Genomic DNA, 26,509 nt, shown 5'->3' on the forward strand with positions numbered 1-26,509 from the left:
GTGTTCTTGTAAACCTACCTTGATTACTGTGGGGGCACTGGGAGTACTGGTTGGTTCTCTACATTTGAAGAGCCTGGAGGTACTGCTGGCCGGTCCAACACCAGCGCCATTCTCAGCCATGATTCGGAACTCATACTCATTGCCCTCAGTGAGGTTTGTGACACGGTGTCTTAGCTCCGAGATGGGCCTCTTGGAGGAAACCTTCACCCAGCGCAGGCTCTTCTTCTCTCTCCTCTCCAGGATGTATTGTTTGATCTCATTGCCTCCATCTGACCTTGGCCGGGTCCAGCACAGGGTGATACTGTTTCCAGTCACATGGGTGGCATCCGGGGTACCAGGTGCATCTGGCACAGCTGAGGGGGAGAGCAGAAAACATGGTAAGTTATGAAAGTCATGTTTTGAATATAAAGTTTACATTTTTTCCTGTCAATAATCAAGTCCAACAGACCAGGATTATGATTTTAAGATTTGGTCGATATATCAGATTGACAATACCTGTGGGTGACTGTACTTACTGTATTGCATCTGTGCGATGATAGGATCAGAGTCCAGTGGTTTGCCGACACCAAACTTGTTGACAGCAGAGATTCTGAACTGGTACTCATTGCCCTTGATGAGGTTGGTGGCATTGTAGGAACAGGCTTCACATTTGGGGGTAACCAAGGCCCAGGAGATTCTGGATGTCTCCCTCTTCTCCACCACATAGTGGGTGATGGCAGCACAGCCATCGTTTTCAGGTGGATTCCACCACACAGTGCACTTCTCAGCCGTGATGCCGGTAAAACGAATGGGACCCTCGACAGGTCCAGGGGTGTCTGTAGGGAAAGAGAAAGTAGAGGCGTTACTTTAAAAAATGGTTATAAAATGCAATACTGGCAATTAATAGTATTTACATTAGGTGTCATGCTTTTGTGATCTCAAGTCTTAATAGAGAGTTAAACATGTATTATACAGCATTTACCAACCTTGTACTCTGACGTTAACATCAGCTTTCCTGGTACCGGAGCTGTTCTTGGCCTCCACAGTATAGATGCCACGGTGGTTCCTATCAGCATCACGGATAAAAAGACTGCTGGTGCCAATGCCAGTAGTAATCTCGATGTCAATCATGGTCCTCTTGTCGATCTCTTTGCCATCCTTGTACCAGACAACCTGGGGGACAGGACGTCCAATGATGCTGCAGCTGAGCTTAACATTCTCTCCAGCCCTCAAGGTGAGCATTTGGTCTGGAGACCACTCGATCTCAGGAGCAACTGGAGATGCAAAGAGAGAGAACAAATGAGGAATCAGCATAATCAAAGGGATATGAGAACAATTATTATTTCTGTATTGTTTATGTACATTTCTTAAATTTTAATATACTTACTGCTCTCATCCTTGGTCATAATGTATCCAGAAGAGTTAGATGGTGGACTGACTGTGCCCACAGCATTCCTGGCAATCACTCTGAACTCGAATCTGTCTCCAGCGGATAGGCCAGTCACGGTGAACTGGGTCTCACTGATATCAGTGAAGTTACACCGCAGCCATTTGCTTCTACCCTGACGCCTCTCAACACTGTAGGCCACAATTTTGCTGCCGCCATCCCTCTTGGGGATGTCCCACTGCAGGGTGACTGAGTCTCTGGTCACATCAATGCAGACAGGGGTGCCAGGTGGATCTAATTGAGAAGAGGCAATTCATTAATTAGTTTTGATTGCAAAATCTTGAACTTAAACAGAAGTAAACAGAATCTTTAACAAAATAATCATACATTACAAAACATAAACGTACCTACATTTTGAATAAATCTTCATATTCTAATTCTAATCTAATATTACATTTATCTGATGTTAAAAAACAGATACCTTCTTTCCCTCCTTTTTTTTTTTCTATTTGATAGAGCTAGGCCTGCAGTTTCCCTTTGCTTCCAGTCTGTGCTGTGCTTAACACATGGACCTATTTCTGTACTGTATGAACAAAGATGAAACTGAAATATTTTCTTATCTGACTGAAAAAAAAGATAAGACAGCAAATGGTTGTACAAAGCTATTCCTCAACACAGACAGATGTAGTATTTAGTGTGCACTTACCAACAGGGGAGATAGCGAGTGCATGTTTGCTCTGTTCGCTAACAGCGCTGAGTCCAGCATTGTTCTCAGCATAGACTCTGAAGGAGTACTCCAGACCTTCAATGAGACCAATGATCCTGTACTCTCTGTTAGAAATGATGGTGGAGTTCACCTTCTGCCACATGAGGCTGTTCCTGTCCTTCTTCTCAACATGATAGCCCAAAATCGGGGATCCTCCGTCAAAACCTGGGGCCTCCCACTTGATGGTCATACCATCACTGGTAATATTGTAGGCCACTGGCTTTCCTGGGGGGCCTGGAGGTTTGTACTGGTGCTGGGCAACAATGTCTGAGGAGTTGAGTGGTTCACTGACTCCATATTTATTCTCTGCACGGACTCTGAACTGGTACTGTGTTCCCTTGACCAGATTGGGAATCTTGAAGGTCGTTCTGACAACGCTGGAGCAGACCATCTTCCAGTTGGCCTGGGAGGTCTCACGTTTCTCCACACTGTAGCAGGTGATCTCACCACCTCCATCTTCCTTTGGCTCATCCCAGGAGATGATGATACTCTGGGCTTTAATCTCATCAAAGCGGATGGGACCACCAGGCACTGAGGGAGGTCCGAGAGTGATCACATTAATGTCAAAGTAGTTCTTCATGACTCTGTTGTCAAGAACCAAGGTGTACTGGCCAGCATGCTCCTTCTTGACTCCTCTGACTGTGACTGCAGTCTTGTTATCAGTGGTCCTGAAGCGAATCTTCTCACTTTCCTTCAGAGGGAAGTTATCCTTTAGCCAGCTGATTGCAGGTCTTGGCTTACCTTTGAAGGGCAACTCGATGTGGATGTTCTGACCAATACGAACAGCAAGTTCTCCATTGGGGTAGTCACTGAGGTTGGCCTCAGGTGGAATGAGGAAGTCCATCACTGTGATTGGCCCAATCTGGGAGAAGTCACTGTTACCCTTCTCATTCTTGGCAAACACTCTGAAGTCCATGACAGCATTCTCCTTGAGTCCCGTCACTTCACAGCTACAACGCTTGCATGTCGCACCCAAAGTCCAGTTGGGATCTTCCTTGGTTCTCTTCTCAATTAAGTACTCAGTGATGTGGCTGCCACCGTCATGATCAGGTCTTGTCCACTGCAGGGTAACAGAGTTCTTTGTGGAGTCGACCATCACCAAATCCTTCACAGCTCCTGGAGTTTCCGTTGCTCTGACAGGCTCAGTGGTCTCACAAGTGTCACCCACACCATACTCATTTTCAGCAGACACACGGAAAAAGTAAGCTACATCCTCCTCCAGGCCTGACACCTTGTAAGTTGAGTTGGCACACTCAGCGTTGATGACCTGATAAGCCTTCATGGTGGAAGCCTTTTTCTCAACAATGTAATTAGTGACAGGGGAACCACCATCAATAAGAGGAGCCTCCCAGCTGAGCGTCAGCTTTCCTCTCGTCACATTCTTGATCATGAGTTTCTGGCAGGTGGATGGACTATCAAGAACCTTAAGAGAAACTGTGATTATCTTGGGTTCTCCTACACCATTCTCAATCTCCAGCAGGTACTTGCCACAGTCATCACGGGTGACCTTGGGGATGAGGAGTGTTGTGGCTCGCTCAGTGCTGGTAACAGTGTAACGACTGTCACCAGCCATGTTGCGGTCACCACGGCGCCAGGTGACATTGGGGACAGGGCGTCCCTTCAGAGGGATAAACACTTCCACGTCACGGCCAGCCCTGGCTGTGTACTGGGTTGTCATGGGAACGTCCAAGTCCAAATCAGCTTCCTCTGTTGGACAGAAGTGGGAAAGGGGAAAAGACCAGGAATTTGACATAAGACACCAGAAAATATTAAATTTACACAGAATATCAATGGCAATAATTTGAAGTCATGAAAATTATAGCTTTTTAATGCTGTTGCAATTCAGTGCATAGGTGTTTAATACAAATTATTTTATCTTGATCATAACAGATATAAAAGACATGTCGTGTGGCAATACCATGGAGGGGGGTCCTTATGTATACAAACCCAAGATATCTTTAGCTTGCACAGGCTGATACATTTTGATGTCCTCTCCTTTGCCCTTGCAGTTAACAGCAGAGACTCTGAAGAAGTAGTAGGTTCCAGGTTTCAGGTGGGACACCACATACTCGCATGTCTTGACCTGTGGGTTGATGGTCACCCATTCTTTGTCTTCTGTGTTCATCTGCTCCAAAATGTAGTGTGTGATTTCACTGCCACCATTATAGACAGGCTTCTCCCAGCCAAGCGTGATGGAGGTCTTTGTGGAGTCGACCACATGCAATTTGGATGGCTCACCAGGCAGGTCTAGACACAACAAAAGGGTATGAATATTCAGTCATCCATGTGAAGAAATTAACAATTAAGAATTCTTACAAAGAGATTCCTAAAATACTGATGTCGGGATGCCATTAAGTGCAAATTATAAGCATACCGATGGGGTCGTAAGCCTTGTAGAGATCAGAAGGCTCAGAGTAGTTTCCTGCTCCAGCCTTGTTAATAGCACAAACTCTGTACTGGTACTCATTGTTCTCCACCAGGTTGGTGACTTTCTGCCTAGTGTCTCTGATGGTGCCCTTCACCACCTGGACAAGAAATGATGTTATGATACTTGCAAATGGCAGTAATTAGTTTGGTTCCTTTTATACTTAAAAACAAAGTAAAAATTGGAAAAAGGGCAGTAAACAACCTTGAACCATTGCAGACTCCTCTTCTCCCTTTTCTCCAGGTAATAGCCATTGATGTCACTGCCTCCATCTAATGCTGGTCTTTCCCAGATCACTGTCATGGTGGACTTGGTGATCATTGTCACTTTAGGCTTGGATGGCTCGCTAGGAGGGACTGTACAAAATCAAAATGATCAGGGTTGATGAAATAAACTAGTTTTTCATTTAAAATTACGCAAGTATAAAAAGTATTTGAAAAAACATTCTATTTTTCAATATTCCCAAGAATATAAAAAATACACTTAAGTGTAGTTGTTTTTCAAAGCTAATCAACTCTGGATTGAACAGCTATTGTATTGAATGATGGTGAGATTGTTCTATTTGCTTACCAAATGCGTTCTTGGCGACTATAGGCTCAGATTCTTGTGGGTCTCCGATGCCATACTTGTTGACTCCACGGACTCTGAAGATGTACTCATTGCCCTGGATGAGTCTGGCCACATTAACAATGCAGTCTACCAGTTTCTCTGAGACAATTGACCACATGACCCTGCTGGTCTCCCTCTTTTCCACAATGTAATGTGTTACCATAGCACCGCCCTCATCAGCAGGTGGGCACCACATAATAGTGATGTTGTCAGCCGTCACCTTCTTAAACTGAATTTCTCCAGGGGGGCCTGGCTTGTCTGGATAGGGGAGGGATATATTGATCCACATCAGGGTCTACACTGTATATGACATATTTCATGCAATGCAAAATTCCAGTCATAAAAAATGTTTGAATATTATCTGAGTACCTTGAATGAGCAGCCTGACAATGGCGCACGCAGATCCCAGGGAGTTCTTCACCTTGACCTCATAGGTTCCAGAGTTCAGACGTGTGGTTTCCCTCAGGAACAAACTTGTGGAATCGAATGTGTGTTTGAAAGACAGCTGGGCAGTGGGCTTAAGTTCTCTGCCATCCTTAAACCACTCAATAGTGGGAGCAGGTTTGGCTGTGATATTAAACTTGAGCTCCACATTAGACTCAGCGTTGTGCTTGACCTCGTTGAGATACTCCTGAGGTATTTCAATCTCTGGGGCACCTTGGTAATAAACAACATAACAGGCAGGTGAATTCTGATGGACATAAGCATTATACATGATAGAAGACTATGTCAGGATGATGCATCAGCTCCTACAGTGCAAAAGGACAAATGTGATATCCCGTTTCACAAAAAAACTGGCACTAGAGGAAAGGCCATAGAAGATCAAAATGTGTTCACACTGTGAGGAGAATAAATGTACAAAAATTTATGGCAAACCACAGTTTGAATTAAATGCTCAAAAACACAAGGGAGACCTACCATAGGTGTCCACACATGTGGCTGGTCCAGCAGTCATGGATGGGTTGCTCACTGAGCCAACAGCATTTTTGGCCATGACTCTAAACTCGTATGTCTCATCTTGAGTAAGGCCAGTTACAGTGAAACGAGTGTCTGTCACATTTGTGAGGTTGGCCTTGGACCACTTTGCACTAATGCCCTCTCTCTTCTCAATGATGTAGCCATTGATCGGGGATCCGCCATCATAGTTGGGCTTCTGCCAGACTAAGCTAATGGAGTTCTTGGTGATGTCACTGATGTGTAAGTTGGTGGGTGGCTCTGCAGGAACAGACAGTGAGAACTTGTTATAAAACAGCTGCTGCTAAAAAGTAACATCAGATGTCCTTGACTTTTATAGCTATAGACTGTAAAAGGCTTTTGTCTATATAGTCTTTATGTATTATTATAGACTTTAACATGTTTTGGACATTAAACTCACCACAGGCATCAATAGCTAGCACGGCATCAGAAGCCTTAGTGAAGGGACTGATTCCAGCAGCATTTTCTGCTGCCACCTTGAACTCGTATATAAGTCCAGCGCTTATGTTGGTGACCTTGAAGTGTGTAGCACGGATCACCATTTTGTTGACTTTCTGCCAAAGGATGCTGTTCCGGTCTTTCATCTGGAGGTGGTATCCAAACACATGGCTGCCACCATCTGACTTGGGCTCTTTCCAGCCAACTGTGATGGTCTCCCTGGTTACAGCAGTGATCTCTGGAGTTGATGGAGCATCAGGAATAGCTGGTGGGTAAAAATGAAATGGTGTTAACATGTTGATGGTGAAAAACAGTAGAAAAAAATGAAGATAAAAGAGGAAAGCAAAACAAAAATCCCTTACTGTATGGAAGAGTGACAGCGACAGTTGGTGAGTCAATGTGCTCGCTGATGCCATATTTGTTCTCTGCCCTGATTCTGAATTGGTACTCCAGGCCAGTGGTTAACTTCATGATCTTCATATTACAGCGGGCCACAGCAGAAGAGACATCCATCCAGTTGGCTGTTGTTGTCTCTCTTTTCTGGATGATGTAGTTGGTGATGGGGCTGCCGCCGTCATATGCTGGTGGGAGCCACTTCAGGCTCACACTGTCTTCTGTGATGTCAAACAGCTCCACAGGTCCTAGTGGGGCACTGGGGCGGTCCAGAACCACAACATTTACAAAAGACTTGGTGGTTCCACTTGAATTGGAGGCAGTAATATCGTAACGTCCAGAGTCTCCTGCAACGCTCTCACGCAAAGTGATCTTGATGCTGTCAGGGGTGACTTCACAGTTGAACCTCATAGTTGATTTGAGCAGCACATTATCCTTAGATAGGCTGACTTTAGGTAAAGGCTGGCCTGTTAGTGGGATCTCACACTTCAGGGTGGAGCCAGCTCTAACATACACTGTGTTGTGGGGGAAGTTCTTCATGTTGATCTCAGGAGATTCTAGGGTAAAAAAGAAACAGAGGTAGAGCACGATAAATGAAGTGTAATGTTGTGTATTTGACTTGGTTATATTCAGCAATTACAAGTAATGGATGATGACTTATTCTGTGATATTTCTCCTCAGTTCTCACTAATCACATTTTTGAATCTGATCAGTCTGCAACTCACCAAGTTGGTCTTTAACCACAACAGGGGTGACCATTTCCTTAGTGTCACTGTATCCAGCATGGTTCTCAGCTCTGACTCTGAAGAAGTACTCAGCATTTTCCCTCAGACCGAAAACTGTGAAGTGGATGGATTTGGTAACACCACACCTAACCCACTTCTCCTGGCCATTCTCCAGAGCTTCCACCAGGTAGCCAGTAATTCTGCTGCCTCCGTCTTGTTCTGGTTTGGCCCAGGCAAGTGTCACACTCTCCTTGGTCACATCAGTCACACCCAGCTTTGGTGGCGGGCTTGGTTTTTCTGGAAAGAGGATATTGTGCATTTTATTGAAATAACTGGGTATAAACTTTTGCATAACAACACGAGTATATAATGTTACAGACTTAAAATTCAATACCTGTGATCTTGGTACCCTCTTTGGTTTCAGCTGGAACACCAACACCGTATTCATTCTCGCCTGTCACTCTGAAGTAGTAGACTCCTCCCTCCTGCAGATCTGTCACCTTGTATGTCAGTCTATGGCATGTGTCAGTCAACCTGGTCCAGCCTTTCTTGCTGGCCTCACGGATATCAATAAGGTAGTTCTTGACTGGTCCTCCTCCCTCATTCTCAGGAGTATCCCAGGTTACAGTAGCAGAGGTCTTGGTCACTTCCTTGATCTCTACATGAGCAGGAGCTCCAGGAGAGTCCAGGACTCTGACATTGAGTGTCACAGAGGAGGTTCCAGCTACACTGGACAAGGTGACAGTGTATTTTCCAGAGTCGTTGCGAGTTGCTTTCTCTAAGGTGATGGAGGTAAAGGTGTCTGTGGTGTCAATGACAGCACGGACTCTAAGGTCAACATCAGGCTTAGTCCATGTTACAGTAGGGATGGGTTTGCCTCTAAAGGGCACTGTCATGGTGAATGAGCTCCCATCCTTCACAATAAGAGTCTTCCTCATCTCATTGCTGATGTCAAAGACTGGCTCCTCCTCTCTTTCTTTGGCAAGCTGTTTGTCTGACTCAGGACTGGGCTCACTGACTCCAATCTTGTTAATGGATTTGACAACAAACACATATTCAGCCCCAGGTGTTAATTTTACCACTGTAAACTCTGTGCTCTTGGTGTTCTGGACACCAACAATCCATTCATCATCTGTAGTCTTCCTGTATTCTACTCTGTAGCCGGTCACAGGTGCGCCACCGTCAAATAGCGGCTTGTTCCATGATAGGGTGACTGTAGTCTTTGTAGAGTCAATTATCTTAGGCTTAGCTGGAGGTGAGGGCAGAAACTGTGGGTCTTCAGCCTTGGTTAGTGGGCAAGGGATGCTGGGTGCACTGAGGCCAGCAGAGTTCTCTGCAAACACTCTGTACTCATACTCACTGCCCTCACGAAGGTGTGAGGCTTTGACTCTGAGGTCATAAACAGGTTTCTTATTGACTCGGCACCAGCGAAGGCCGGTCTTCTCCCGCTTTTCAATTACATACCCAGAGATACTGCTGCCACCATCAGAAACTGGTCTTTCCCAACAGATGGTCATGGCCTCACTAGTAACTGAGGTGACCTGGACATTAGTGGGAGCTGCAGGCACAGTGAATGGATCCAATGCCTTTATTGGCTCACTCTCAAGGGCCTCACCATCCCCATATTTGTTGACTCCCCTGACTCTGAAGATGTACTCATTTCCTTTGAGCAGTTTGGTCACTTTACATGTAGTTGCCTTCATGTCACCATAGACAAGAGTCCAGGCAAGGCGACTGGTCTCGCGTTTCTCCACAATGTAATGCATGATTTCAGCACCACCATTCTCCTGAGGGGGTCCCCACCCTATGGTGCATTTCTCTGCTGTGAGGCCAGACACTGCCAAAGGACCTGAGGCAGGTCCTGGCCTGTCCAGAACCTTACAGTTGATAGCCACAGACCTAGTTCCTGCCACATTGTGCAGGGTCAGGACATACTGGCCAGAGTCTCTCCTAATAGCATCTCTGACAATCAGTGTGGTTGTGAAGTTGGTGGAGGTGATTTCACACCTGGCCTTGGCTTCAATCTCTTTCCCATCCTTTGACCAAGAGACAACTGGGAGTGGACGACCTGTGATTTCCGCATCAATTCTAAGGATCTCTCCAGCCTTAATGACAACCAGCTGTCTCAACTTATCTTCCAGGATAATAGTGGGAGGGTCCACGTCATCCTTGACTGTGACAGGACCAGTGCTCTCTGAGGGAGCACTCAACTGCTCTGCAGAATTCTTAGCAATGACATGGAAGTCATATTGAACATCTTCTGTGAGGCCTGTGACATCAAAGTAGGTGTCTTGCAGGTTGGTGAAGTTACATTTTAGCCAGCGGCCATTGGGAAGTTCTTTACGCTCAACAATGTAGCCAGTAATCTTTGCTCCACCATCATACTGTGGCCTTTCCCAGAAGAGGGAAACTGAGGTCCTGGTAATGTTAGTGACTCTAAGATTACATGGAGGTTCACATGGATCCCTGGCTGCCACAGCGTCACTGGCCTTTGTGCATGGACCAATGCCAGCAATATTCTCTGCATAGACTCTGAACTGATACAGCAGGCCTTCTTCAATTCCAGTCATCTTAAACTGGTTCTCAGCCAGCAGACCTCTGTTGACCTTTGTCCACAAGATACTGCTTTGGTCTTTGCATTCAATGTGATAACCAACAACAGGACTTCCACCATCACTGGCAGGTCTGCCCCATACCACAAGCATGCCATACTTGGTGGCATGGGCAACATGTAAGTTGGTTGGAGGGCCAGGAGGCTCGAAGGGATACTGAGCAACAACAGGAGCAGAGTCAATGGCAGGACTTTTGCCATAACGGTTCTCAGCTGCAATACGGAACTGGTACTCTGTTCCTTGAGTGAGGCGAGACACCTTGATTGATGTCCTGGCTACTGTAGCTGAGACAATCTGCCATGTGGTTGTGGTTGTGTCTCTCTTCTCCACCACGTAGTTATTGATCTGGCATCCACCATCATAGGTTGGAGGATCCCAAGACAGAGAGATGAAGTCAGCGCTCACCTCATCTACCTTAATGTTGCTGGGTGGGCCTGGTTTGTCCAGAATTATAACAGAGATTTCAGCTGTCTTTGTGCCAACTGAGTTAGTCAGAGTAACCTCATACTTTCCTACATCATCCTTAGTTGCATCCTTGATGAAAATCTTGGATGAGGTCTTGGAAGTAAGAACATTGACCCTAGTCGTCTGCTTCAGCACCTGGCCATCCTTCTTCCAGGACACCTCAGGCTGAGGTCTGCCTTTGAAGGGAACATCAATCTTCACATCATCTCCTGCTTTAACGCTGTATGTGTTGAACAACAGGTTGATAATGGGTTCCACTGTGATGTCCTTCACCACCACAGAAGTAGCCAGAGGCTTAGGATCGCTTTTGCCCTTATCATTCACAGCAATCACCCTGAAGGCATATTCCTCTCCAGTTGTGAGTCCATCAATAGTAGCTTCTAGTGCTTTGACTTCACTGCATACAGTCCATTTGTCATCTCCCTTGGGCTGCATCTCCACAATATAATTTGTAATTTTGCTGCCTCCATCATAATCAGGTTTCTCCCAGGAAAGGGTAACAGTATGCCGAGTCACATCAACCAGGACAATCTTACCAGGAGGCAAAGGAGCCTCAGACACCTTAACTTGATCTGTGGAGGCAGGAAGACCAACTCCCAGTTCATTCACAGCCAATACACGGAAATAGTATCTGCCTCCTTCCTGTAGGTCAGAAATAATGTATGAGTTCCTCACACAGTTGGTGCAAACACTGGTGAAAGCCATCCTCTTCTGCTCTCTCTTCTCCACGATATAGTGTGATATCTTAGCCCCACCATCAATTAGAGGAGGCTCCCAGGAGAGAGAGACAGAATTTCTTTTCACATCCTTCACTTCCAGGTTGGTAGGAGCACTTGGGGAGTCCAGAACTCTGACATTGATGAAAGCTGATTTAGAGCCACTGAGGTTCTCAAGGGTCAGTACATATTTGCCAGTGTCGAATCTGTCAACATTCTCAATCACCAGCATTGTGTAAGAGCTTGTTACTTCAATCTGGGCACGCTCATTCAGAGTGCCATCAGCCTTTGACCATTTGACCTCAGGCTCAGGCTTTCCTCTGATTGTCACAAACAGCCGCAAGGTGGCAGTGGCACGAACATTGACCATCTTCCTCAGGTCGGCATCGAGTTCAATTTCAGGAGCCTCCAGCTTCTCTGCAGCAATCACAGACCCAGGTAGGTCCACATGCTCTCCTACCCCCTCACAGTTAACAGCACAGATGCGGAAGTTGTACTCTGCATTCTCCTTCAGTTTCTTTACAGTGTAGTGAGTGGCCTGGACACCAGTGGGTGATGTGCACATGATCCACTCATCATCTGCTGCCTCCTTCATTTCAACAATATATCCAGTGACATGTGCTCCACCATCATAGATTGGCCTGGACCAGGACAAAGAGACTGTGGTGCTTGAATGGTCGGTAACTTTGGGACTATTTGGAGGTCCTGGTGGATAAATGGCATCGCAGGCTTTGATGTATTGAGATGGTGCGCTAGGCTTTCCCACACCAGCAGCATTTTCTGCTGAGACCCTGAATTCATAGGAGTGGCCCTCTGTGAGACCAGTGCATCTGAATCTCAAGTCATTCAGCCTCTTCTTGTTGCACTTACTCCATCTGATGCCATCCTTATCACGTTTTTCAAGGATATACCCTTCAATCTCAGCACCTCCATTATGCTGTGGTCTCTCCCAGGTGAGCACAATTGAGTCCCTAGTGATAGCACTGGCCTCTGGCGTGGAGGGGGCACTGGGAGTGGTGAAGGGGTTACGAGCAATAACAGGTTCAGATTCCAAAGGCTCACCAACGCCGTACTTATTCACAGCAGTGACTCTAAAGATGTATTCATTGCCAGGCAGCAGTTTTGTAATTTTGTAGCTGATGGCCTGGATCTTGGGCTCAACCATGGTCCATGACAAACGACTGGTCTCTCTCTTCTCAATGATATAATGAGAGATGCTGGCTCCACCATCATGTGAGGGATGGTTCCAGTGTAGATAACACTTTTCCGCTGTGACCCCTTTGACTTCTAGAGGGCCATCTGGAGGACCAGGTCTATCCAGAACTTTAACATTAACTGGGATCATCTTGACTCCTCCCACATTGACAAGTTTGAGGACAAAATGGCCACCATCCACTCTGATGCAATCCTTGACTGTCAGGATGGTATGTGTCAATGTTGTCTTGACCTCCATTCTTGGTGTGGTTTTGTCAATCTCCTTTCCATCCTTTAACCAAATTACCTCAGGCAGAGGCTTACCGGTGTAGTCTGCATCAATAGCAAATGTCTCACCAGCATGAACGACAGTCAGATCCTTGAATTTAGAATCCATGGTAGCTGCTGGAGCCTCAATTTCATCTTTGGCTGTAATTTCTCCTGTGCTCTGAGAAGGACGGCTGGAAATGCCAGCAGCATTCCTAGCAATGACTCTGAACTCGTAAACACAGTCCTCAGTCAGGCCAGTGAGTGTGAACTGGGTATCAATGATGTTGGTGAAGCTGGCCTTCATCCAGCGGGTATCTGGGTGCTTCCTTCTCTCAATCACATAACCAGTGATGGCACTGCCTCCATCATACTGGGGCCTGGTCCACTGGAGCGTCACATTATTTCTGGTGATTTCAATAGCCTCAGGAGTGCCAGGTGGGTCACAGGGATCCCTGGCTACTGTGCTCTCAGAGACCTTGCTAGCTGGACTGAGTCCTGCAATGTTCTCAGCATAAACTCGGAATTCATACTCAATACCTTCTTCTAGCTCTGTTGTCTTAAAACGTGCGTCTGGGATTAGAAGCTTGTTGAGTTTAGTCCACAAGAGGCTGTTTTTCTCCTTCCTCTCGAGGTGATAGCCTAGGATGGGGCTGCCTCCATTGTTGGTGGGAGCTTTCCACTCAACAACCATGTTATCCTTAGTTGCAGCAGAAATAATTGGTGTACCTGGTGCAGCAGGCTCACTGAATGGATACTGAGCAATAACAGTGGGAGAGACAATGGCAGGACTCTTTCCATATCTATTCTCAGCAGACACTCTGAATTGATATTCAACTCCAGTCTTCAACTTGGTGACTTTGATGGTTGTTCTGGCAATAGTAGCAGACACAATCTGCCATGCTGTTGTGGTAGTGTCTCTCTTTTCCACAATGTAGTTGTTGATCTGACAGCCTCCAGTATACTCTGGTGGCTCCCAGGACAAAGTGACGTAGTTAGAGCTCACCTCCTCAATCTTCACAGGGCCAGTGGGTGGGCCAGGCTTATCAAGAATAATAACAGTAATCTCCTCTGTTGCTGTTCCAACACTGCTGGTTGCTGTGACAGTGTATTTACCAGAATCTTCCCTATTTGCGTCTTTTATGCACAGCTTAGTAGATGATGGTGTGCTGGATACATTTAGTCTGGTTGTTTCCTTAAGAGCCTGCCCTTCCTTCTTCCATTCAACCTTGGGAACAGGGCGTCCGATCACTGGAATTTCAATCTTCAGATCCTCACCATTTTGTAAACTGTAAGTGTTGAATGTCATCTTGAATCTGGGTTCTATAGTTAAATCTTTAGCAGTGACAGGTGCAGCCAGAGGCCTGGGGTCACTCTTGCCCTTCTCATTGAAAGCTGACACTCTAAACAGGTACTCATGTCCTGCACTGAGGCCTGTGACAGTTCCCTCAGAAGTTTTGGTGGTGGTGGCCACCACCCATTCTTCTGAGCCCATAGGCTGCATCTCAATATAGTAGCCCATGATTCTGCTGCCTCCATCATGGTCTGGCTTCTCCCAGGAAAGTGAGGCAGTGGTTTTGGTCACTTCAGTCAAAGTGACCTTACCTACAGACAGAGGAGGCTCAGAGGTCTTAACAGAGTCTGTTGTCTCAGCTGGCTGTCCCACACCAAACTCATTCTCTGCTAAGACTCTAAAATAGTAGATAGTTCCCTCAGTGAGGCCAGTGATACGGTAGCTTGTCTTTGTGCATTTGTTGTCCACATTAGAGTAAACCTTTCTGGTGGATTCACGCTTTTCAACCAGGTAATTCTTGATTCTTGCACCACCATCAATAAGAGGAGGCTCCCACGTGAGAGTGACACTTTGCCTCTTAATGTCTTTTACTGTTAGATTCAGTGGGGCCCCTGGAGTATCCAAAACTTTAACAGAGACAAAGGCTGATTTGGTGCCAGCGCTGTTTTCCAAGTTGAGGATGTATTTTCCAGCATCATATCTGTCACAGATGTCAATGGAGAGCTGTGTATATTCTTCACTAGTCTCTATCTGAACTTTACTCGGCAGTTCTCCATCCTCCTTAGCCCAGCTGATTTCAGGAGTAGGACGTCCCTTGAATGGAATGCAGATTCTCATTGAGCCTCCTGCACGGACAACTACTCCCTTCCTAAGTTCTGAATCCAGAATCATTTCTGGAGGATCAATCTTATCCATAGGTTTCACAACACCTTGGATTTCGGTGGGCTCACCAACACCCAGCTTATTGATGGCACATATGCGCACCTTGTATTCCTGGTGCTCTATCAACTTGGTGATGGTAAACTTGGTTGCATTAACTCCAGTGGGTGGGGTGCATATGGTCCACTCCTCCTCATCGGCCTTGGTAATTTCCACAGCGTATCCTTGAATTTCACAACCACCATCATAGATAGGTCGATGCCAGGTGAGACTGATGGAGTTTTTAGTTGTGTCGACCACATGGGCATTGGTGGGACAGCCCGGTTCAAAGGTGGGATCACAGGCTTTGAGGTACGGTGTAGATGGGCTTGGCTGACCCACTCCAGCTGCATTCTCAGCAGATACCCTGAATTCATATTCATGGTCCTCAGTCAGTCCTGTTACTCTGAAACGCAAATCTGTCACTCTACGTTTGTTACACTTAGTCCACCTCACTCCAGCTCTGTCTCTCTTCTCAACAATGTAACCAGCAATGTCACTGCCTCCAGTGGTCTCAGGGCGGTCCCAGCAGACAGTCATGGAGTCCCTGGTAATGTTAGTGATCTCCAGCTCCTGAGGTGAGCTAGGAGGAACAAATGGATTTCTCATGATAACTGGCACTGATTCAAGAGGCTCACCCACACCATATTTGTTGACAGCCAGGACTCTGAAGATGTACTCATTTCCTTTCAATAGTTTGGTAACCTTGAACATGGTAGCTCCACAGTCACTGGAGACCACAGTCCATGTAAGGCGGCTTGTTTCTCTCTTCTGGATGATGTAGTGAGAAATGCTCGCTCCTCCATCATGTCTGGGTGGCAGCCATGAAAGTGAGCACTTCTCCTCGGTCACATTGCTGACAGTAAGAGGTCCCTCTGATGGGCCTGGTCTGTCCAGGACCTTCACACTGAATGGGACAGTTTTAGTTCCAGCCACATTAGTCAGAACCAGTGTGTACTGTCCACCATCTACTCTGATGGAATCTTTCACCACAAGCAAAGCCTTAAAATCTGTGTTTTTGATCTCAGCTCTTGCTGAGTTTTCAACCTCAACATTTCCTTTGAACCACTGAGCTGTGGGAATGGGCTTTCCTTCTACACTGGCCTCCAGACTGAAGGTCTCTCCAGCATTGATAACAAGGGTCTGGTTGTACATAGGATCTGTCTCACATTTAGGTGGGTCAACTTCATCCTTGGCTGTGATGGATCCTGTGCTTTCAGAGGGCTTGCTGACAGCACCAGCTGCATTCCTTGCAGTTACTCTAAAGTCATATTTACTGTCCTCAGTCAGGCCAGTAACTTTGAATTCGTGTTCAATTACGTTTGCAAAGCTAGCCTTCATCCACTTTCCTTCAGGAAGGTCACGTTTCTCCACTACATAGCCAGTAACTAAGCTTCCACCGTCATACTGTGGAGGGGTCCACCTCAGTTTCACTGAGTGCCTGGTCACAATCAAAGCCTCAGGACGGCCAGGAGGATCACATGGGTCACGGGCTACATAAACTTCAGAGACTTTGCTGCATTTTCCAATGCCAACAATATTCTCAGCATAGACTCTGTACTCATATTCAATGCCTTCCTCAAGAGGAGTAGATTTGAACCTGCAGTCTTGGATGAGCATTTTGTTGATCTTGGTCCAGAGGATACTGTTTTTCTCTTTCCTCTCCAGATGGTAGCCCAAGATGGAACTGCCTCCATCAGATGGGGGTTTGTGCCATTCAACCACCATATAGTCTTTAGTGTATGAAGACACAAATGGTGTTCCTGGTGGACCAGGCTCCTGGAATGGATACTGTGCCAAAACAGGCTCTGAATCAATTGCATAACTCTTTCCATATCTATTCTCAGCATAGATTCTGAACTGGTATTCAGCACCTGTCTTCAGATTGCTCACTTTTAGGGTGGTTCTGGCCACAGTGGCAGATACAACCACCCAGTTGGTTGTGGTCGTGTCTCTCTTCTCCACCACATAGTTGGAGATTGGACAGCCACCTGTATATGTAGGAGGTTCCCAGCTAAGAGTCATACTCTCAGCACTGATGTCCTCCAACTTGACAGGGCCCGTTGGTGGTCCTGGTTTGTCCAGGGTGATCACCTCAATAGTGGCATCCTTGGAACCCAGGGCATTGGCAATATTGATGCTGTACATGCCTCCATCCTCTCTGGTGGCATCCTTTATGGTGAGAGTGGTGTGATGTGCTGAGTCAGTGACATTGACTCTGGTGGTCTGCTTAAGAGCAGCTCCATCCTTGGTCCAAGTGATTGTTGGCTTTGGATGACCAGCAACTGGGACCTCTATCTTGAGGTCATAACCCACCTGGACACTGTAGGTGCTCACTTTGGGTCTAACAGCAGGCTCAATCACTAGGTCCTTTGCTACAACTGAGTGAACCAGTTGTCTGGGGTCACTTTTGCCCTTGTCATTAACAGCAACAACTCTGAACTGGTATTCCTCTCCTTTAAGTAGGTTTGTCACTACAGTCTCCACTGCCTTCACACTAGCACACACAGACCAAGCTTCACTGTCTTTGGGTGCCAGTTCAACTTCATAGTGACTGATTCTGCTGCCACCATCATGTTCAGGCTTCTCCCAGGCAAGAGTTACAGTGCTAGAAGTGACATCAATAACACTGACTTTACCAGGTGGTTGAGGCTTTTCAGATATCTTAATTGGTTCTATAGTTTTAGCGGGGAGACCCACACCATATTCATTTTCAGCCAAGACTCTGAAGAAGAAGATTCCACCCTCTGGAAGAGGTTCAACTTTCCATGACATCCTATTACAGGTGGTGATGGGAGAGTAAACTTTCCTTGTGCTTTCACGCTTCTCAACAATATAATGCTTAATCTTTGAGCCACCATCCAGAAGTGGAGGCTCCCATGTAAGAGTGACAGAATTCTTGGTAATCTCTTTCACTATGAAGTTAGTTGGTGGACTAGGTGAGTCCAGAACTCTGACACTGATGAAAACTGACTTCACTCCACTGGCATTCTCTGCAGTCAGGGTGTACTTGCCGCTGTCAAATCTGTCAACATTCTCAATGACAAGTGAAGCATAGCTACCTGTATTGTCAATCTGGGCAGTCTCGTTAATCTCGCCCTCAGCCTTGCCCCATTTCACCTCAGGTGCTGGACGACCTCTCACAGGAACAAACAGTCTGAGAGTGCTTGCTGACCTAATGTTAATCATCTTTCTCATATCAGCATCCAGGTCAAGATCAGGAGCTTCAAGCTTCTCCTCTAGAATAATTTTTCCTGGAACATCAGCATGCTCACCAACACCAACTTTGTTGATGGCACACACTCTGAATTGGTATTCATGCTTCTCCAGAAGCTTTGTCACTGTTAACTTGGTGTCTCTGATTCCAGTAGGAGGAGTGCACATAAACCATTCATCAGATTCCCCATTGCAGGCCTCAACAATGTAAGCCTGAATCTCACAGCCACCATCATATATGGGTTTGCCCCATGTCAGGGAAACAGTGGACCTAGATGTATCTACCACCTTGGGGTTGTTTGGTGGGCCTGCTTTGAAAATAGGGTCCAATGCCTTGGAGTACACTGTTGGTGTGCTAGGTGTGCCAACACCAGCAGCATTCTCAGCAGCAACTCTGAATTCATAGCTATGGTTTTCCAGAAGCCCTGTCACTCTGAAGCGCAGCTCACTCACTGTGCGCTTGTTGCACCTAGTCCATCTCACACCATCCTTGTCACGTTTCTCAACAATATAGCCCTGGATGGGGCTGCCACCATCATTAGTTGGTCTCTCCCAGGTCACCACCATGGAGTCTTTGGTGATTGTGGAGACTTCTACCTCTGTTGGTGGTTTTGGAGTGACAAATGGGTTTCTGGCAATCATGGGCTCAGATTCCAGAGGCTCACCAACTCCATATTTGTTGACTGGAATCACTCTGAAGATGTACTCATTACCAGGAAGAAGCTTTGTGATCTTCAGGTTCAGTGTCTGAACTTTTGGTTCAACAACAGTCCAAACCAGTCGGCTGGTCTCCCTCCTCTCAATAATGTAATGTGAAACATCGCTACCTCCATCTTGCAATGGAGGTTTCCAGGATATGGAGCATTTCTCATTGGTGACCCCATAGATGGAGATGGGGCCCTCAGGTGGACCTGGTCTGTCCAGGACCTTGACGTTAATGTTAACAGATTTCTCTCCTCCGACATTCTTTACCAGCAAAGTGTACTGACCTCCATCAACACGGATGGCTTCTTTAACAACTAGACAAGCTACGAAGTCTGTGTTCTTGAGCTCTACACGAGCTGCTTCAGTTATCTCCTGACCCTCCTTCAGCCAGTGTACTGTGGGCACAGGCTTACCATAGATAGCAGCCTCAAGCTTGAATATCTCTCCAGCATTTACCACAACAGCCTGGGAGTACTTAGCTTCCAAGTCAATCTTGGGTGGATCTACCTCATCCTTGGCAGTGATGGATCCAGTAGAGTCAGAGGGCAGGCTGAAGACACCTGCTGCATTCCTGGCGATGACACGGAACTCATAAATCTGATCTTCAGTAAGTCCTGTGACAACAAATTCAGTTTCAATGATGTTGGCGAAACTGGCCTTCATCCAGCGACCAGCTCCTTCCTTCTTCTCAACTACATAGCCTGTGATCTTGATGCCGGCATCATACTCAGGTTTGGTCCATCTGAGTGTCACTTTATTTCTTGTTACAATGACAGCCTCTGGTTTTCCTGGTCTGTCACAAGGATCTCTGGCCACCTGTATTTCACTCAGTTTGCTGGATTTGCTGAGGCCAACAATGTTCTCAGCATAGACTCTGAACTCATATTCAATGCCCTCCTCAAGACCAACAACCTTGAATCTGGTCTCTGGGATAATTTGTTTGTTTTGTTTCACCCACAGTATACTGTTTCTCTCTTTGAGTTCTAAGTGGTAGCCCAGAATTTTGCTTCCACCATCATTGCTGGGTTTCTCCCACACAACCACCATGGTCTCCTTGGTGGCTGACTGGACCATAACAGAACGTGGTGAGCTGGGCACTTCAAATGGATACTGAGCAACAATGGTATCAGAGAGCAGGACTGAGGACTTGCCATATCTATTCTCTGCTGCAATCCTGAACTGGTATTCAGATCCAGTTTTCAGACGGGCTGCCTTAATAGTGGTTCTAGCGACTGTAGCTGACACAATTTGCCAGTTAGTGGTAGATGTGTCTCTCTTCTCAACAATGTAATTGTTGATGGTGCAACCACCGTCATACTCTGGTGGATTCCAGGACAGGACCACACTGTCAGCAGTGACATCATCCAGCTTAATCGGGCCAATTGGAGGACCAGGTTTATCGAGAACAACAACGCTGATGTCTGTAGTTGCCTCTCCAGCTGTGTTGGTTAGTTTGATAGTGTATGTTCCCACATCATCTCTGCAAGCCTCCTTAATTACCAGGAGAAGGTTTTTCTCTGTGGCTTCAGCATTAACTCTGGTTGTCTCCTTGAGAACAGTGCCATCTTTGAGCCATGTTGCTGTAGCCTTTGGGCAGGCAGCATATGGTACATCTATCTTTACATCATCTCCTGCTAGTACGCTGAATGTGCTAAAAAGCAGTTTGAAGGTTGGTGTGATAACTAGGTCTTTAGCCACCACAGGCACATTGAGAGGACGTGGATCACTGACTCCCTTTTCATTGGTAGCTGAGATACGGAACATGTATTCCTCTCCCTGTGTAAGGCCAGTTACAAGAGCTTCACTGGTCTTTACCACCATGACCTGGGTCCACTTCTCACTGCCTTTACCCTGCATCTCAACAATGTAGCCTGTGATTCTGCTGCCACCATCATGGTCAGGCTTTTCCCAAATTAGTGTGACGCTAGTGCTGGTAACTTCACGAAGGGACACTTTGCCTGGTGGTAGAGGCCTCTCTGACACTTTAATTGGTTCAACAGTCTCTACTGGGAGGCCAATGCCATATTCATTCTCAGCCAGGACTCTAAATGAGTACATCTTTCCTTCCTCCAAGTCCCCAATTTTCCAACTAGACTTATGGCAGCTGGCACAGACTGTTGAGTAGGCCTTTCTGGTTGACTCACGCTTCTCCACAATGTAGTTGCGGACTCTGGAGCCACCATCAATCAGAGGTGCATCCCAAACAAGAGAAACTGAATCTCTAGTGACCTCCTTGATGATCAGATTCTGAGGTGCTCCAGGAGTATCCAGCACCCTGACATTAACAAAAGCTGTCTTGCTTCCTGAGGCATTCTCTACGGTCACCATGTATTTACCTCCATCAAATCTGTCCACATTGTCTACTTGAAGAGTGGTGAATGATGAGGTGATTTCAATATTAGCTTTGTCCAGGGTTTCTCCATGCTCTCTTGACCATTTGACTTCAGGTGCTGGTCTGCCCTTAATAGGGACAAAGAGTCTGAGTGTGCTACAGGCTCTGATGCAGACCACCTTACGCAGTTCTGCTCCAAGTTCAATTTCTGGAGGAAGCAGTCTATCTTCAGCCTTAGGAGTCCCAGGAACAGCAGCAGGCTCTCCAACTCCTTCACAATTAGTGGCACAGATGTTTATTTTGTACTCTTGGTTTTCCTTCAAGTTGGTGATGGTGAAAGAAGTGGCTGTCCATCCCTTCTTGGGAGTGTGAATTGTCCACTCATCCTCCTCAGGCAGGCAGGTCTCCACAATGTAACCAGTGATTTCAGAACCACCATCATAGACAGGCTTGTTCCAGGCAAGGGTAATGGAGGACTTAGTTGTGTCCAGTACTCTGGGGTTCCCTGGAGGTCCAGGCTGGAAGATGGTGTCCACAGCTTTGTAGAATGGACTGGAAGGACTAGGTTGGCTCAGACCAGCATTGTTCTCAGCTAGAACCCTGAATTCATACTCATGTCCTATTGTGAGGCCAGAGACCTTGAATCGCAGGTCAGTTACAGTCCTCTTGTTGCACTTGACCCAGCGCAAGCCAGTCTTATCTCTTCTCTCAATTATGTAGGTGTTTATTCTGCTGCCTCCATCATGTTCAGGGCGCTCCCAACAGACTACCATGGAGTCCTTTGTAATGGTGGTGACCTCAGGTTGCTGTGGTGGATCACTGGGGACATAGGGATTTGCACATATGACAGGTTCAGACTCAAGGGGTTCACCCACACCATACTTGTTCACAGCCATTACTCTGAAGATGTACTCATTGCCTTTCAGAAGCTTGGTGACTTTGAACCTGTTTGCCTGAAGGTCTGTGGCCACATTTGTCCATGCCAGCCTACTGGTCTCACGCCTCTGAATGATAAAGTAGTCAATCTTGGCACCACCATCATGTGTTGGATGCAACCAGTTAAGAACACATTTCTCAGCAGTGACATCAGTAACAGTGAGGGAGTCTGGTGGTCCAGGTCTGTCAAGCACCTTGACATTGAATGTGAACTTGGCAAAGCCACCAGGATTACTGGCAGTCAGAGTAAAAGCACCTCCATCCTTCCTTAAGGAGTCTTTGTTAATTAGAGTTGTGTGGAAGTCAGATGTCTTTATCTCTAGCTTGGCTGTATCTTCAAGCTCCTTTCCTTCCTTGGTCCAAACCAGAGATGGTATTGGCCTGCCAGTCACACGAGCCTCCAGCTTGAACACCTCTCCTGCCATTACAACAACATTGCTGCTATATGATGCATCAACGTCAAGTCTTGGCTCTTCAATGTCATCTCTGCATGTGATTGCCTCGGATGACTGGGATGGCGCACTGATAGCACCAGCTGAGTTTCTAGCAATCACACGGAATTCATAAGTTGCATCTTCTGTTAGACCACTGACTGTGTAGATGGTTTCTAGGATGTTGTTGAAGTTGGCTTTTAGCCAGCGTCCATTAGGCATCTCTCTCCTCTCAACTGTGTATCCAGTGATGGAAAATCCACCATCTGCCTCTGGTTTGGTCCATGACACTGTCACCTCATGTCTGGTGATATTCAGTGCCACAGGCCTGCCTGGTGGGTCAACTGGGTCTAAAGCATGCATAGGCTCAGAGGGTTTGCTTGGTTTGCTGAGACCGGCCATGTTTTCAGCAATAACACGGTATTCATATGCAATTCCATCAACAAGGCCTGTTGATTTGAAGATGTTTCCAACAACAAGAGCTTTGCTGATCCTCTGCCACAGAATGCTGTTTTTCTCTTTTCTGTCCACATGATAACCCAGGATGACACTGCCTCCATCAGAGGAAGGCTCATTCCAACTCAGAGTCATAGCATCCTTGTTGAAAGATGTGACCACAGGTGTGCCTGGCTGGCCTGGCACATCAAATGGATAGGCAGCTATCACAGGATCAGAGATAATGCATGGTCCAATGCCATATCTGTTCTGGGCCTTGACACGGAACTGATACTGGGTTCCAGTGTTGAGTCGGGCTGCCTTGAATGTGGTGCGGATCACCGTTGCTGCCAACTCCACCCAGGAAGTACCGGTAGTCTCCCGCATCTCAACAATATAGTTATTGATGGGAACGCCGCCATCATTCTCTGGTGCCTCCCAGGACATGAGAACATAATCACATGAGACCTCGTCAAACTTGATGGGACCAGTGGGAGGACCTGGAATGTCGTGGACCAGGACTGTGATCACCTCAGTCACTGTACCCAGCATGTTCTTTCCAGTCATGGAATACTGGCCTCCATCAGTTCTCTTGATCTCACTGATGTTGAGGATAGTTGATGTTGGTGTTGTTTCAGTGTTGATTCTTTGTGTCTCCTTTAGCACCGTGTCTCCCTTCTTCCACGAAACCACAGGTCTTGGTTTGCCGAGCACTGGAATCTCCACCTTGACACGGTCCCCTGCCTTGGCAATGACTGTCTTTTGGTAGACCCCACGTAGGTCAAAGGAAGGAGCAGAAGTCTGCTCTTTGATAATAGCAGGCCTGCTCTCACGGGGGTCACTCCTGCCTGATGCATTGACAGCCATTATACGGAAAGTATATTCTGCATCCTGAATCAGGTCTGTGACAGTGTAGTCCAGAGCCTTGATGGTAGCCATATGGACCCACTGGTCAGTATCCTTCTTCTGGGCCTCAATGACATATGCAGTGATCAAGCTGCCACCATCATGCAAAGGTTTGGTCCATGCCAAACTGGCACTGTCTGCTGTTACATCTGTTACATACAAGTTCTCAGGTGCAGAGGGGGCCTGGGACACCCTGATTGGCTCAGGCGTTTCAGCTGGCTCACCTATGCCCAGGTCATTCTCAGCAGAGACACGGAAATAGTAGTAAGCTCCCTCCTCAAGATCTGGAATCTTGAAGGAACACTTCTGCCATGTGGTGCTAAGCACTGTGTAGGCCTTCTTGGTGGCCTCTCTCTTTTCAATAACATATCTGTGAATCTTAGAGCCACCATCGATTATGGGGATTTCCCACTGGAGGGTGACGCTGTGCTTCGTTATCTCTCTAGGTTTGAGGTTGACTGGTGGTCCTGGTGTGTCCAGAACTTTGACATTAACAAAGCCAGTCTTCTTTCCAGCAACATTCTCCAGGCAGAGGTGGTACTTTCCAGCATCATACCTGGTGCAGTCAGGAATAACCAGTAGAGTGTAAGACTCTGTGGTGTCAATGTGTGCACGTTTTTTCAGGTTGGTATCATCTTTGCTCCAGACTACTTCAGGAACAGGACGACCCCTGATAGGAACAAACATACGGATTGAAGCACGGCACCTGACCACCAGTGTTCTCCTGAGTTCAGCATCCAGCTCAAAGTCTGGTAGCGCCTCCTGATCAACCAGTTCAGTCACTTTCTCAACCTCTGCAGGCTCGCCAACTCCCTCTGAGTTTACTGCAGAGACTCTAAAGTGGTATTTGCCTCCTTTTTGAAGTTTACCAATAACATATTCAGTAGCTTTCACTGGGTACTGTGTCTCTACCTCCCAGTCATCATGCCCCTCCTTTTTATACTCAACAATATATCCCTGTACTTCAAGACCACCATCATAGTGGGGTCGGCCCCAGGCAAAGGTGGCTGTGGTTTTCGTGGTGTCTGTAATTCTGGGGTTGGATGGAGGACCAGGTGGATCTGATAAATGAAAAACAGAAATTTAAAGAGGTTAATGTGGGGGTGTGGGGGGGTTATTTCAGAATTAAGTGAGAGGTCCAGTTTTACTTACACACAATGTCCTTGGTCATCACAGGATGTGATGGCTCACTTGGCTCCCCAAATCCAGCCTTGTTCTCAGCAGTGACTCTAAACTCATACTCTACTCCTTCAGTCAGGCCTTGCACTTTAAAGCGCAGGTCAGGGACTGTCCTCTTACAAGCTCTGACCCATCTCATTCCTCTCCTCTCTTTCCGCTCAACACAATATCCTCTGATATCACTTCCCCCATCCTGTGCTGGTCTCCTCCATGAAATGGTGACAGCGTTCCTACTGACATTATCAATCTCTGGGGTTGAGGGTGGACCTGGTGGACCTGGGGAAATGAGACATGCAAGAAAATTCTGGTCAGTTATACCTTGAAGTCTTAGGTTCACAGTTTTTGATCCTCACTGAAAGGAAATTAAATATTAAATCCTATACCTTCAAGGATTTCTATAATCTATGAGTATCTGGAATTTAATTTTTTATATAAATTATATAAACTATAAACCATATAAACTTACGGAAACTGTCAACCATTTTGACTGGACCAGACTGGCTTGAGTCTCCAGTGCCATACTGGTTCACAGCAGACACTTTAAAGATGTACTCGTTGCCCTTGATCAGTTTACTGGCTACATATCTGCAGTCCACGACATTTTCAGCGAGCTTCGTCCACTGTAGACGGCTGGTTTCTCTCTTCTCAAGGATGTAGGACTTGATAGAGCAGCCTCCATCCTCCTCTGGTGGAAGCCAGGTCAGAGTACACTTTTCAGCTGAAATGTTACTGGCTTCAATGGGGCCTGGGGGTCCAGGCACATCCAGGACCTTCACCTTTACACGTTCTTCCTTAATACCAAAGGGGTTACTGGCAGTGATGGTGTATTCTCCTGTGTTCTTCCGGCTTGCGTATTTGATAGCCAGAGTAGAGGAGGTGGGAGTGCTAGTGATGGTGATGATGTCAGAGCTCTTGAACTCACGGCCTCCCTTTGACCAGACAGAAGTGGGTGGAGGTTTGCCTAAAATCTTGGAAGCTGAGATCACAATGGTGTCTCCTGCCCTGACCGATACACCGTCCTTCATGTCTGGGTCAATGGTAATTGTCGGGGGCTCTGCAGAGAGGATGGAAGAAGATGATGTTGTAACTGTTTATGCACCTCATGAATTGAAAGTCACAACAGTATGACGTTGAAGCCCTGATATTTGTTATAGTAAAATAAAAACATTTCATTTTACTGCTAAACCACCCAAGTTAGTTTGCTAC

General features: G+C 46.6%; 1 protein-coding gene across 1 annotated transcript in view; it reads right to left on the reverse strand.

The window, feature by feature from the left end:
• LOC143330788 (titin-like) overlaps window positions 1–26,509 on the reverse strand; it is a 206,767-nt gene that overhangs the window by 22,070 nt on the left and 158,188 nt on the right. The window contains exons 209-225 of the mRNA XM_076747548.1: window positions 25,770–26,357; window positions 25,277–25,579; window positions 8,092–25,185; window positions 7,698–7,994; window positions 6,942–7,529; window positions 6,542–6,844; window positions 6,085–6,381; window positions 5,536–5,823; window positions 5,128–5,424; window positions 4,762–4,913; window positions 4,507–4,657; window positions 4,080–4,379; window positions 2,073–3,839; window positions 1,367–1,660; window positions 966–1,253; window positions 516–815; window positions 19–353 (exon numbers count right to left, since the gene is read on the reverse strand). Coding sequence (XP_076603663.1) covers window positions 19–353; window positions 516–815; window positions 966–1,253; window positions 1,367–1,660; window positions 2,073–3,839; window positions 4,080–4,379; window positions 4,507–4,657; window positions 4,762–4,913; window positions 5,128–5,424; window positions 5,536–5,823; window positions 6,085–6,381; window positions 6,542–6,844; window positions 6,942–7,529; window positions 7,698–7,994; window positions 8,092–25,185; window positions 25,277–25,579; window positions 25,770–26,357 — 23,642 coding nt within the window. The remainder of the gene's footprint in view (window positions 1–18; window positions 354–515; window positions 816–965; window positions 1,254–1,366; window positions 1,661–2,072; window positions 3,840–4,079; window positions 4,380–4,506; window positions 4,658–4,761; window positions 4,914–5,127; window positions 5,425–5,535; window positions 5,824–6,084; window positions 6,382–6,541; window positions 6,845–6,941; window positions 7,530–7,697; window positions 7,995–8,091; window positions 25,186–25,276; window positions 25,580–25,769; window positions 26,358–26,509) is intronic.

Source organism: Chaetodon auriga, chromosome 13 (genome assembly GCF_051107435.1).
Source record: "Chaetodon auriga isolate fChaAug3 chromosome 13, fChaAug3.hap1, whole genome shotgun sequence".
NCBI classification, from domain to species: Eukaryota; Metazoa; Chordata; class Actinopteri; order Chaetodontiformes; family Chaetodontidae; genus Chaetodon; species Chaetodon auriga.